General features: G+C 37.9%; 1 protein-coding gene across 3 annotated transcripts in view; it reads left to right on the forward strand.

The window, feature by feature from the left end:
* The first annotated feature begins 1,257 nt into the window (after nt 1-1,257).
* Nucleotides 1,258-14,638, forward strand: part of LOC131033191 (uncharacterized) — a 164,830-nt gene continuing 151,449 nt past the window's right edge. For all 3 annotated transcript variants that reach the window (XR_009103573.2, XR_009103574.2, XM_057964335.2), the window contains exon 1: nt 1,258-1,883. Coding sequence is in view for 1 of the 3 variants with exons in the window: in XM_057964335.2 (XP_057820318.2) it covers nt 1,528-1,883 (356 nt within the window). In the remaining 2 variants the exon portion in view is untranslated. The remainder of the gene's footprint in view (nt 1,884-14,638) is intronic.

The following is a 14,638-nucleotide window of genomic DNA, read 5'->3' on the forward strand; positions in this document are numbered from 1 at the left end:
TGGAAATCTTTCTTGTTGGCTGTGGAATCTTCCTAGGCTTAGATGATTAGATCTTTCATGTAAGGTCAGACTTAGGGTTCATTTAGCTTTACATTTAAATTAGAGTTACCGATCGATTAAGGTTGCAATTTAATGACAAAATATCTCAAATGTGACATTTTCCTTTTTAAATATAGCTTGATAGGTATGCTTTACCATTTTGTAGATTGGTGAGCTTTCGTTTTGGTTCTTTGCATATACAATGTATCTCATGGTTTTAATGCATTGTTAATACACAATTTAAACTGTTATGCATGGTGTGAATATGGTGCTATACATGGTTTGAACTTCTTGTTTGTTGTCAATCAAAATATTTAAACATTTATTTTTTCTTATAGGGAATGTGCTACACCATGGTTAACCAACCACCAAGGCAATGCACACACATGCTACTAGAGCAATTTAAAAATAATGTAATATCTTCATGTGTTGAATTCAACTAGATGGACAATAAGGACATCAGATTCTGTTTCTCTCATTGCTAATATTATGATTGAACATGTGATATGAAATTTATGGAAAATACCAACAAATAGAAATTACATATGGTTCTGAACCAAATATGGTAAATGCCATTATTTTGTATTTCATTCTCATATTCAATAATGAAAAGGGGAGTTTATGTTTCATTAATATAATCTATTTTGTTTCTTCTCTCAGAATTATGAGTGTGTAGACAATTTTACTCCCTTAAACATGGGTTGAAGGTTAAATGGATGTTAAGATTCGATAATCTAACTTAAAAAATGCAAAACATAATTATACATTCATTTTATTTACAACTATTGAATCCAACAAAAAAATATAATATTACTTATATTTTAAATTGAATAAAATATTATCTATAAATAATAAATATATTGAAATTTGATCTCTTGAGATTTCCACAATCCATTTGAATATTGCTAACACAATCAAATCTAAAAACTGTTAGCAATATTCTAGACATCTTTTACATAAAAAATTTAAAATATAAATATACTAATAATATTATAGAAACATCAAATTTAAGAACTAGAATAGACATTAAGTTTCACAATTCATAAGATAATAATCAACTTTACGCGACAGGTTCAGTTCCCGTCAAATTTAATTACCTTGTATACCTTTTTGTAGGAGTTGAAGTTAAGTAATGTCGTCGTTTCCGTACGTGAGTTTGGCAAATCTATTTACTTACGTGGACGGCAATTAATTGTGCATTTACGCCGAGAGTAAAATATAACATTAGATCAGAAAAAGTGTAAAAGGTGGCTATTTAAATTGCTACTATCCCAGATTCAAACCCGCGCGCAAGGGTTTTCAACGAAAAACTTACATCCGGAAAGCTGGGTTTCATCCCCAGATCTTAAAATTGCACCTGGCTAGACGCCTCAAGACACTAAATTCTTGTCTATAATCCGCCCAAAATGCTAGATTCTTGTGGCAATTCCCCACAATTGGGCTCAAACCCTTAAAATATAAGGACTGATTGGCTTTTTTTGAATAACTATGGAGGGATTTGGAAAACAGGAGGCGGCGGGGAGCCTTCTGGTGGAAGACTTCGGGCAAAAGGTAGACCTCACGCGAAGAATTAGAGAGGTTTTAACGAATTATCCAGAGGGTACGACTGTTCTCAAGGAGATAATTCAGAACGCGGATGATGCTGGGGCCACCAAAGTGTGCTTTTGTCTGGATCGGCGAACGCACGGGACGCAGTCTTTGCTGTGCGAGCAGCTGAAGGAATGGCAGGGGCCTGCGCTCATGGCGTATAATAATTCGCAGTTTACTGAGCAGGATTTTGTGAGCATTTCGAGGATTGGGGACAGTCAGAAGCGAGGGCAAGTTTGGAAGACCGGCCGTTTCGGGTAGGTGTCTTAGCCTCAGTTTGGCTTTGCAAATGAGGCGTTTTGTTTTGCGCTATTCGTGACTTCGTTTGAATGCAAAACTTTTCTAATCAAGTTTCCGCAAATTATAAAGCGTAAAGAAAACTTTTTGCCGAAGATTATATAGTAATTGTAACTTGTTTAGATGCAAAAGTTTCTTAATCTGAGATACCAAGCTTCGGCTATCCGTAATGTTAAAACACTTTAATTCCGAGAAAAAATGCTTAATTGTTACTTGTTTTCAATGCAAAATTTCTTTAATTCTGAGTAATGTCTATATTTTTGTTTGAAGAAAGTCATGTCACTGTGAGTTGTTTGCAGGAATTATTTTTATTGAAAGAAATTTGCATAATTGCGACTTGTTTAAATGGAAAACCTTCGTTAATCTGAGAATTTATGCAAAGAAGATTTATTTTTTAAAGAAAATTGTGTAATTCTAACTCGTCTAACAGGAAAAACCTACGTTAACCCGAGTTTCTGGGACGGGACGGCAGGAGTTTCCGGGGCAGCGAATTTTTTTTCCAAATTTGGGGAGGGGGGACGGTTAAATAAATATAGGGAAAATTTAAATATATAAAAAAATTTCAAATGTTCATATAAAAACATGGATAAAGTATGCATATATACATTATATTCATATGAAAACATAGATATAGCATGTGTATGATGCTATGAAAACATTTTAGAACCTAAATTTTGAACATACAACATTGTCAATACTCAATATGCATTCATAATTCAGAATTCATTGTCAATATGCATATGATAATAGATATTAAAGAAATAACATACAAAATGCCCAAAGGCTACGCTGCTGCCATATAGTTTCATTGTCAATTACGATATGAAAATCAAAATACAAAAAAACAAGGTACCATGCTGCCCCTAATCTGCATCTCCTAATATTACATTAAAATCAGAGTCCCTCGAGTCTTTGCCATTGTCATAGTCCATGTCCACCTCATCCAACGGAATCCCAACCAATCCCTTTGGTGCCGCCTCCCCACATCAACGTGGGCCACATCTTCGGGATCAACATCCCATCGTAAAGCTGGTCTGTTGATACTTTGGAGTTTGGCGATCTTGAAGTTGAAGAGCACTATGCATGGCCACTAGCTTCTCCGCTCATCTAGAGGTAAGTCTATTCCTCTTGATAGAGTGGATAAAGCCACATGTGGACCAATTTCTCTTTGCAGCAGAGGAACTAGCAACTTGTGAAAGTAGGTGAGTGTCAAACAACTTCAATTGTGGTGTATCCCTCCCATGCCATGTCCACCATCCAATAGGGTCTCTTTGGGCTAATATAGCTATGTCCAACCTTGCTTGTGGTTTACTCAATGTAGGATCACGAAGATTTTTGAAGTCAAGGAATTGTGCAGGAAGTATGGAAGCCAACTCCTTTGTATATATCTTATCAATGGCCCGCGTGAACCCATCTAAAACCTCATCATCATCACATGGAGGCACCCTTCCATCCCTTGGTGTATACCCTTTGGGATTCGTTGCCTAGGCTGCAATATGAAGTGGGGTGTTCATTATGTTCCACCTCTGTGTCACAATGGGTCTAATATGTTGCTCATAGAACCCCAAAGTAGGATCCTTAGCCAAAATTGTTTGCTTAATCTTCTCAAGCATATTGTCAAATGTCTCATATATCTCTTCAAGATTAGGAGAGTTTGTATCAACATATCTGATGACATCTACGATAGGTGAGATGATAGAGCGAACATGTCTGCAAGTGCAAAGTTTAAAATATTAAAATCAGAGTATGGAAATCAACAATCTAATTTCTTCTTTTTAAAACAATTAGCGATTTAATAATAAAATCAGCAATGTCATACCTCACAGTGGACCACCAATTGTCATCAAGGATCTTTTGTTTGACAAATTATTTTTCAGTAGAGTTTGATTTCCGTCATCTAGCTCACTCAGAATTCACCACCAACTATAGAGAATCATGCACCTCAAGCATCCTCTCCAACAAGATGAAGTAAGTGGCACACCTACATTCATTAAAATAATAAATTTTTTAAGTGGCATACTTATATTCAATGTTCATTAAAAAAAATTTGGAAGTTTGATACAAAATTAAGTGGCATACCTTGTTTCAATGGGTTTGTGGAACTCCTTTGAAAATGATCTAAAGAGAGCAAGTGAGGTGTGGTGGTTGCAAATGAACATTTGAATGTCTTTAGCTTCTGCCACCACTTGCTTCACCCATTCTATTTTTCCTATGTCTTTCAATGCATTGTTCAATGCATGAACACAACATGGGGTCCAGAAGATGTGCTTGTAAGCACCCTCCACCATCAAACTTGCTGATTTGCACACATGTGTTGAATCAGTGATCACTTGTACACCATTAGCAGCCCCAACCTTTTTTATGGCATCTCTCAAAATGCTAAATTGGAACTCTGCATCCTTATGCTTCCCTGAACAATCCATGACTTTCAGAAAATAAGAACCGACAAGGCATGTGACAATGATACCGTGTAATGTCCCTACTAGTTAGAGATCATTGCCTTGCAAAACAGATTGTTAGAATACAACAAATATATATATATATATATATATAATTTAATTTGCAATTAAATTTCAGTTACTTAATTAACACTAATCTCAATTCTTATTTAATAAAAAGGATACAAGTGCAGTACTGGGACATGTCCTTAGGCGGCTATAAAGCTTGCCTTCTTGGAACCCATCTTAGTCCCAAGCCATACCAGGAAATCGAAGGTTAATTCGATTCCTGTCTTGGATGTAATTTCTTACACCCAAGCCATACCAAGGAAGACCATCATATATGATCAATTCCTTGCCTTGGATGATGCATCTCATCATCCAAGTCTACCAGAGAGGACCGGCCAGATCCGTCTCTTCTTGGATGAACTTTGTCAACCAAGCCATAACATATATGCATATAGATACTCAATATATACTGCCTACCAGGGATTATCATAATCCTTGAATTAGGCTATGGGGATTTCCTCCCAATAGCCTCCATCATATAATCATATTATTGCCATTCATTGATATACAACATTTCATAACAATTCATATAATCAATATCATTATAATTCATATTATCATTATTACTTAAATTATAATCTTGTGACATACAACATTATGCTAAATTCTGTAACATACAACATTGTAATAATGATGACATAATTCTGTACATACATATTATAATAATCATGTCATAATTCTGTAACTACACATTATAATAATAATGATATAACTATTAAAAACTACACGTATATTTATATGTGTGTGTGTGGCACACACATCCACACACATATACGTACTTGTGGCGCCTCTGCTATTTCTTCCCTTTACTCTTTCCTCTGTCTATGCAGCTGTAACTCCTATCCTTTCCTATATTCTCCGTGCCTCCCATTCCATGCGCTGATGTTCTTCCTTATACCTCGTGAAGGGTTGCATCCCTCCATGGGTCCCTTCCGTGCGAAGGGATGCGACGGTGGTCGCAGCCCAGGCTGCGATTACCGTCACACCACTTCGTGCGAGGGGTAGTCGTGGTGGTTCTTTATGTATTGTGCATAGTTCGTAGTTTATTTTATAGCGTTGTATTTATAATTTGATTTAATAATTCTTTTCTTATTATTAAATACATTGACATTTTAATCATTTACTTAATAATGTTTTTCTTTATTATTTTATATATTGAATACATTACCAGTTTAATCATTCATTTAATAATACTTTTCCTTTATTATTTTATATATTAAATACATTAACATTTTAAGCATTTATTTATGATAACCTTATTTAATTAATCAATATTTAATGATTTATTTCCTCTTAGTATATTAATATTATTTAATAATTTTACATCAGGTGATACCGTAGGGGTTATCACATACCGATGAGTGGTTGATGTCTAACATCAGTGCACCTATCCATCACAATAGAGCAAACAATCTTCATCCAAGGTTTCATATCCTCCATTAGCACATTAACCTTGAAATACCCTTTGTTTAAGAGAGTAGTTTGTAGCTTATGATCTCCAAGGGGTGTGAATGTGAGACCGAAAGTGGCTATGTTTTTGACCATTTTTTTGAAGAAAGAGGAACGTACCACATGGAATGGGATGGCATTAGTAAAAATGAATGTAGCAATGGACGACTTTGTAACTTCACGTCCTTGTGCAATAAACAAAGCTTCTACTGACCCTCCCTTCTCACTACCTATCTTCCTCTTTCCTCTTGTCTCAATTTGACTACTACTACCAATAATGGATGTCATAGGCCCAGATGTTTGTGAACATGCAAAAGAAGGTGTTGGTATTGCCACACCTTGTTTCCCCATTTTTGCTTCCATATGCAATCTATGACACTTTATCCTCTCCTCATCTTTTAGTTCTGGACAAGCTTTGACCCCATGGCCTGGAACACCCAAAAAATGAGATTTTATCCTTGTGTAGCTGCCCCTAAAATCTGTTAGACAAACATGACAATTCCACATCTTACTCCCTCCCAAATTTCTTTTTTCACCCCTAGGTGTAACATATTGGAGACGAGGTTTTGTTTTATTAAAAGGGCCCCTTGCATATGTTTCCATAATTTTTGAAGGGCAGTTAAATACTAGGTTGCTGCCCACTACTTCTCGCAACACTTCCACTTGCATTTCCACCAACCACTTCCACTTCATTCTCACTACTACTATCACCTCCACTGCTGCTCGCTTTTTTGAGTTTGAAATTGAATGAAATTTTTAACTGATAAAATACAAAACATAAAAAAAAATCAGAAATTTCTCTCATTCGTTTTTCAAAACATGGAAAATAAATTAAATAATAAAATATCAAATATGGGAAGCAATTTAGTGGCTCACCTTAAATTGCAGAAAGTTAGAAACTGAAATACAAAACCCCACTGTTGCTGCACCAATGGGTTTTGTCTCAGATTTCATTGTTTCAGCGATATCCGAGTGGGTGAAAGATCCGTGGAAGCTGTGTTGATTATAATTAGGGAATGGCGGATTCCAATTGCCTTGGGCAACATTGGAATCCGCCCAAGGGGGCCAACCCCTTTCTCCAATGTATAGGGCTGGGCCCTATACCTCACTCCACTCCACGCTACATGATGAAACCCCACGCTACATGCATAATAACATGCTTGCTTAAACAGGGCCGACCCTATCTATCAAGGCATTTCAGATTAAAGAGATTCAAATTAAATTAAAAGTAATTTATATTAGGCCGACATAAAAAGGATTTTGCATCACATATATATAAGACATATCTGCGTCATTCAAAATACAATTTATACACATCCTTTAAGCGAAATACATATCTGCTAATGATACGAAGTTCACACATGCCTAAGGATGCGAAGTATACATCTGAGTTCACACATGCCTAATGATGCAATGTATACAATCTGATTAATGCAAAAGCTGGTGAAGGAATTTATGCTAATCATCCCTGCCAATTAAAGAAGCAAACATCAAGTTCTTGCTGTCATAAAGAAGGTTGAGCTGTTCCAGAATTAAAGTTCCAGGGTTACTGAATCAGTGCAGATCTAAGACACATCAAGAAGTGCAGATCTAGAGGCTTGAGTCTGAGTGCTGATTGGTGTGTTGAAGGAGCAGACCTGATATACATGAAAGTGCAGACCTGTGGTTGATTCCATCAGCCCTAAGAGCAAACACTTTAGACATCTTCAAGGACCAAAGATAAGTGTTGTAACTGTTATATGAATATAATCCATAATCAGATTTGAGGATCTTTTTTGGCTGGGTTTTTCCTCCTAGGAGGTTTTCCCAGGGTAACCATGTGCCGTTCTTATTTTTTTGTTCATTTCTATGTCATGCCTAAATCTCTAAATCTCTAAATCTTTCAGCTAATCAAACTAAATTATGATTTCTGAGTTTATATTAATCTGAAAGTAGTAAAAATAACAAGCTGTTTAAAAAATAATAAAATATAAATATTCCTTAATTAATATCTGTTTCATTTTGACATAGAAGCAATTAAACTATGGGGTAAAATCTTTCACGGATCTTTCATTAGTATTATGGTTTACTATTTAGTAAACTAAATAGTTACTAAATAGTAAACCGTAATACTAATGAAAGATCCATGGAATATTTTTCATTTTAGCGATTTAACCTAGAGTTAGTGTTGTAAGTCGTTGGTTCCAGGTAGGCTCAAATGTCAAAACTTGAAAGCAAAAATGGAAATATAAAAATTCAAATAATAAATCCCAAATGATATTACATAGATTTACAAATGCTCACGTATTTTCTTGAGGAAAACCGAAAAAGTAAAAACTGTATAAAACACGGAGATGTATGATGCTCACGATTCAAAGGAATTGAACCAACAACACGATAGTGAAAAAAAATCGTAGTGCATTGTGCAAGTATCTCATAAAATAAATTGCCTGTATGCTTGGATAGCACAGTCCAGCTGTGAAAATGAAAAGATAAATCTAATGTTTAATGTTCATATGTTAAATAAAATAAATTGCATGATTTAGGGTCTTTTTTTGGATAGGCCCCACATTAGACCCAAAAAAATTTAAAATTATGTTGAGTTTTTATTTTTTTAACTTCAAAAAAATGGCTCCAGCCGTGGGGGACGTCCGTTTGTCCTTGAGACATCCTAGACGTCCCCCTCCATCCTCGAGACATTTGGATATCCCCCATGGTTGGGGCCAACGTCCCACTGTTTTTGGGCAGTCTCGTGATAATCTTAGCGAATTGGTTACTGGGGGGGGGGACGTCCCCTAGCTGTCCCCACATCCTTGGGACTAGGATGGGGGTTCTTAGGCCGGGGACACGTCCCCGGGTTACTATTGTGACCATTTCACACATCGCCCCATTAGAATGGGGACCCCCTCTTTTTCGCTTTTGTTTTGTTTGTTCTTCTCTCTGCTTTTAGGGTTTTGAGTGAGTGAGTGGTCTGTCTGGGCTAGGGCTAAACCTTAGGGGTTTCTTTTGGATGTTATTCAGCTAGGGTCTAGTCAAATTTTGAAGAATTGTTAAGTATCCTCCCGAAGAATTGAGATGATTGAAATAAGGTAAGCCTTTCAGGGGAGTCAAATAGGTCTTAGGTCAGGTCTAATCAAGGTTTTTAGGGTAAAATCCAATTTTGACTAAATGTTAGCATTTTTGAAGGAGAAGTTGTGTGTTCTTGCTTGCGTAAGTTTTGATCCATTTTTTGAAGTGAGATGATGTGTGAAACAGAGAAATCGCTCCTGACCCTTGCTGAGGGCCCAGGGCGAATTTTATCCTAAGTACAATTTCTGTTTTTGATAGACTTGCTAACTGGTTCCTGGCCTTGAAAATGACCTGACTTTGCCTTGTGAAGTGATTTGAGACTTAAATTTTGAGCAGTTTGGCCTAAAGAGGTAAAATCGCTCTTGACCCTCAGAGAGGGCCTAGGGCGAAAATGTTGTTTAAGTCATATTTGTCATTGACTTTTCTAATGTGCTTTGTGCAGGGTCTCCCGGAAGGATGATTGAACGTTACTGAAGGTGATTGAAGTTTTGAGAGCAGGAAAAGTGATGATTTTTGGCCTAAGAGGGAAAAATCGCTCCTGACCCTCAGAGAGGGCCCAGGGCGAGATTTTGATTTCCTTCATTTTGCAATGGAAAGAGACCAAGTTTTGATCATGAATGGAAAATAAATGACTTTCCCCAGCTACCTGAACAAGTTTTGACTTGAAATGATGAAGGACCTTGTTGAAAACAGAAAAATCGCTCCTGACCCTCAGAGAGGGCCCATAGCGAAAAAACTTATAGAGGTCATTTCTACCTTTATTTGGTCAATTTGAGATGTCAAAGGCATAGGGGAGAATGAAGTGAGCATGTTAAAGTATCCAGACTTGATTGAAGATGATGAATTGAAGGAGTTTTGCCCAGGAAAGGTAAAATCACTCCTGACCCTCAGTGAGGGTCTAGAGCGATTTTCTTCATGTGCACATTTTTTGATCTTTCTTGGACATGAGAGTTTATTCATAGCATGAAGCAAGGCGACATCTTCCTTGGCAAAGAAATTTCGAGACGAAAAGTGAAGCATTTTGGTCTAGGTTGCAAAAATCACTCCTGACCCTCAGAGAGGGTCCATAGTGAGATTTTCAAAAATACATTATTCTTGCAAGATCAAAGTGATTTTTATGATTGGAAGGGATGAAGGAAAGCATGTACTACCCATTGAATATAATTTGGATGATCAACGAAAGAGGAAAGCAACCCAAAATCAAAAAATCGCTCCTGACCCTTAGAGAGGGCCCAGAGCGAAAATCGCTCCTAACCCTCAGAGAGGGCCCACAGCGAAAAACCTAATATGGGAACTTTTCATCCAAGTTTGAGGAAAGACAAGTCTAGACATAGGTTTGAAATAATGTTTAAAATGCCTTGGAGTGAAAGGAGATTGTTGAAAGCCAGTATTTTGAAGGCAATTATAAAAATCGCTCCTGACCCTCAGAGAGGGCCCATAGCGATTTTCCTAGATTCTCTCCTTTGTTTGAGCAATTGAGGCAAAATCCAGTGTGGATAGGAAGAAGAGATGATGTTTTATCCCTTAGATGCAATTTGGAGTCCAAAGGATGGAGAAATGTGTCTAAAGAGCGAAAATCGCTCCTGACCGTCAGAGAGGGCCCAGAGCGATATTGTTGAAAATCCTCATTTTACCTTGCAACAACAAAGCGAATTGGTTGGAGTGGATTAAGGAAGGACATTGCCAAATGATGAATAAAGTTTTAATGAAAAATGATGAAGAATCAAGCCTAAATTACAAAAATCGCTCCTAACCCTTGCTGAGGGTCCAGGGCGAAAAACTTCAAAATCACACCTTTTCTCCAAAATTGGATAGAGCTAAGTTTGCAAGTCAGTGAGAAGGCCTAGTCGAAGTGTCTTGAAGAGGTTTTGGACGTTGAAAAATGCTAATTTTGAGCAAAAAATGAAAAATTGCTCCTGACCCTCAGTGAAGGCCCAGAGCGAAATTGCCTTTAAGGATGTTATTTCCTTCAAAATTATTGATGAACTAACTTTGTAGTGCAAGGAAATGGATTTTGGAAGTGACGTTGTGAGTTTAACAAATAAGTTGAGGTGGATTCCAGCTAGAAAATGAAAAATCACTCCTGACCCTTGCTGAGGGCCCAGAGCGAAATTGACATTTCCACCTATTTTTCCTCACGCAAAATGTCAAATTTGAAGTGCAACACATTAACTGGATATCGATTTACCCTCTAGGAGATTTTCAAGTCAAAATGTGAAATATTCAAGGCTAAAATTCAAAAATCGCTCCTGACCCTCAGAGAGGGTCCAGGGCGAAATCCTCATGAAATCTCATTAAGCCTTGTTTTAAAATTAATATTCTCCAAATTGCATTTGATCGCCAGAATTGCTAATTTTGAGGCATTTGGAAAATTAAAATGAATTGGTATTAAATAAAAGACATTTTGGCATTTAATAAATTGATTTTAAGCCTTAGAAAATCGAACTTTTATTTTGAAGGCATTTAAAATTAATTTTTATTAAATTCAAATTAAATATAAAGCGCTCAAGGCACTATTTTCATTTCTTTTGCCAAGTCGGCCCCCCTTTTTTGGAATTTTATTTATTTTTAACCCCCATTTTGCCAAGTCGGCCTAGAGGGAGCAAAGGGGTGAGTGCTCTATATATTGGAGGTGCTTTTTCACATTTCAAATCATTCAATCATTGCCTTAAGTGCGAATTTGGAGAGCTAATTGGAGGTGCGAAATCTGGTTTGCTTGGAGCGATTTTCTTTCATGTGTTGAAGGCTAGAAGGAAGTGGAGTTTTGTTCTTTCCCAAGCTAGAGGGGAGGCAATTCTTTCAAAGGAGGGCTTTGATCTACACTTTGCCTAGCAAAATTCATCTTTTTTTGCATCATTTCTTAGAGTTTAATACTCAAGAGGAGGTATGGCGAAATCATCTTGACACCATTGTTGAAGATTTGAATTTTGAACTTTTGTTTTGAAAAATCTAAGTTTGGCATGGTTAATTAGGAAATGATAACTCAAGATTTATCATGAAGTTTCCTAATTAAAATCTTAAATCTTCCTTTTTACTCTATATTTCTACGCTTCAAGATATATTACTAATTGTGAATTGTTGTGTAGGTGTCAAGATGGCGACTCCAAAAGCGGGAGCATCTACTAGTCGTCCGACTCTCATGAAGGAAGATCAGAAGAATGACGAATTGGAGACCAGGATCGTGTCCAAATGGAGTAACATCGGAGATACCAACTTGGGAAACTTCAGTGTGAAGAAGTTTCGAGAAGTCCCCTATATTGGCAAGCCATCACCTGTTGCAAAGAAGATTATTGAAAGTGGCATCATCAAGGCGGCAGGTTTCCCTCCAGCAGTACAGTGTCATGAGCTAATGATCGAGTGTGCCCGCCATTATGACTCACAATCAAGATCGATCGTATCCAAGGAAGGAAACACTTTAGCTTACCTTTCAGAAGAGGCTATAAGTGAGGCTCTTCATCTTCCAGAGCATAAAGATATGATTTACAAAAGCCTAGAAGGAGCCAGATCAATGTATGAAGATGATCCCGACACTTGCCTAAATCTCATCAACAAGAATTGGTTGCTCAAAAGTCATCCTCGCCTGAACAAGATTCCCAACACACCGCATAGGATCGACTTCCAGGAGGAGTACAGAGATTTGATAACTATGCTCAACAGAGTTACAGGGGCTCCCCAAGCCTTCTACTTCGAAAAGTGGATGTTCTTCTTCATTCAAGTGATTGTCCAAGGAAAAGGAACGATTCATTGGGCCAGAATTATTAGCCATAGTCTGGATGTGCAGTTGAGAAGACTAAGGCCTACCAAATCATTCCATATGAGCTCATATGTCATATATGCCTTGATCAGGAGTTTCGAGTATGCAGGGCTACCTCACAGAGGAGTGATTGGAAGAGGACCTGGAGAAGTGAGAGTTTGTGACTCTTATGTTCATTTGCATCACCCACCTAGAAGTGACTACAAGTTAGTCAATGATACCTTCACGATGAACATCACTAGGATATTGCAAGGCGGGATTCACAATCGACTATCTCTGGATGCACAAGAGCTTGTGAAGAAGTATGGTGCTTGGTTCATCCAGTTTCCAAAGTTTACATACATCAGAGTTCAGGGGTGTCCTTCACCTCCCTACATGTTGCCGAGGTATCCGACAGACAGGATAGTGCTACTTGAGGTAACCAGGCAGTTGGTAGCTTGTGCAAAAGTATCCAGACACAAGCATGGAAATGGAGTTCTCCTGCCTATCATATTGGGGAATTCAATTGAGGTATGTCCTAATACTCAAGCTTCGGAGGATGCAGAGAAGGAATTAGCCTTGTATTCATTCACCTTATTTGCCCCGTGGGAGAATTTTGATCCTTATGGATATATGGAGGAAACAGTTGCTAGGAAGTACGGACATGAGTTTCAGGTAGAAGACTTTTGGATGAATCTCTCAAGTGATTTAGAAGTGAAAAGAAAGATGCATTCCAGATTACCTTTAGATTTCATCAGGAAATGCAAAGTTTACAGAGTAGCCGATCAAGCTCAGGACAATGGCAGACATCTCCAGTCATCCTATGACAAAGAAGACAAAGCAGTAAAGATAGATTGGAATGAGCCCGAGGTTTTCGACTTGAGAGCTTTGATGGATCCGGTTTTATCATGTACTCGCAGATGGGTGGACGTATAGCATCAGAAGTTGAGAGAACGAAATGTGTCAATGACTTTCACTTTGGAGGCTAGACCAGATGAAGGAGAAGCTAGCGTGAGTGAGAACACTTCTTATCCTAGAGGTGCAAAGAGGAAAGAAAGACCTGAGATGAGGGAATCTTCCAAGAAGAAGCAAGAGGCCAATTGAGATCGCCCATCAAGCACATCTTCTCGACATGGAAAGAAGGCAAGTCAAGCTGAAGGTCAAGAGAAGATGGTACCTGAGGTTGATGAATCTATGGAATCCATGGTGCAAAATGATAGGCCAGAGAAAGGACAGACACCTCCAGATTCATCAAGTCAGTCTCCCCAAATTAATGAGCTACATGAAGATAAGAATGATGATGAGGTGACATCTCCTCTCCGAGAAGATGAACCACTACCTAAAGAAATACAAGTGAGAGAGACAAGATTCGCCATTCCAGATTGGTTGAAAGAGAGACTGACAAGGGTGATTGTGATTGAAGAAGAAGAAGATGTAATTGACTTAGTGAGCCTTATAGGAAATTCTCAAGAAGTAACGGAGAAGAGGAAGGCCACGAAGATGTCCAAAGTGATGAGGGATGAGACAGGATCCAGGAAATTGCAGATAGCTACACCAGTAGTGGACAAGTATGAAGGTGAAATTCTTGCAGATGAGTATGATGTAGAAACATTTGAGCTTGGTCCACTCACTACTGAACAGGCAATGGATGAGGCAACCGATTCATTTGAAGCACTTAAGGGCAAACTTAAGGAAGAAATGGGAAAGAATAAGAAGCTTGAGAGAGAGGTCGGTGCTTGGAGAGGCTACTTTAGTCATCTCAATCAGCCCTTGAGACATTGGGATCCAGCTGTATCTCCTGTGCAAGCACTTCCCCTTGAATCAATTGGCGAGGCAGAAAGAGTCAAGAGTTTGGTTCAGCTTATGAGCTCTTGGATTGACAAATCCCACACGGTAGCTGTTGAATTTACAACAAGAATGATGAAGACAATCCATCGAGCTATCCAGGTCCTTGAGATTGTCCACAATCTAATGATAA

This window comes from Cryptomeria japonica, chromosome 6 (assembly GCF_030272615.1).
Source record: "Cryptomeria japonica chromosome 6, Sugi_1.0, whole genome shotgun sequence".
NCBI lineage: Eukaryota > Viridiplantae > Streptophyta > Pinopsida > Cupressales > Cupressaceae > Cryptomeria > Cryptomeria japonica.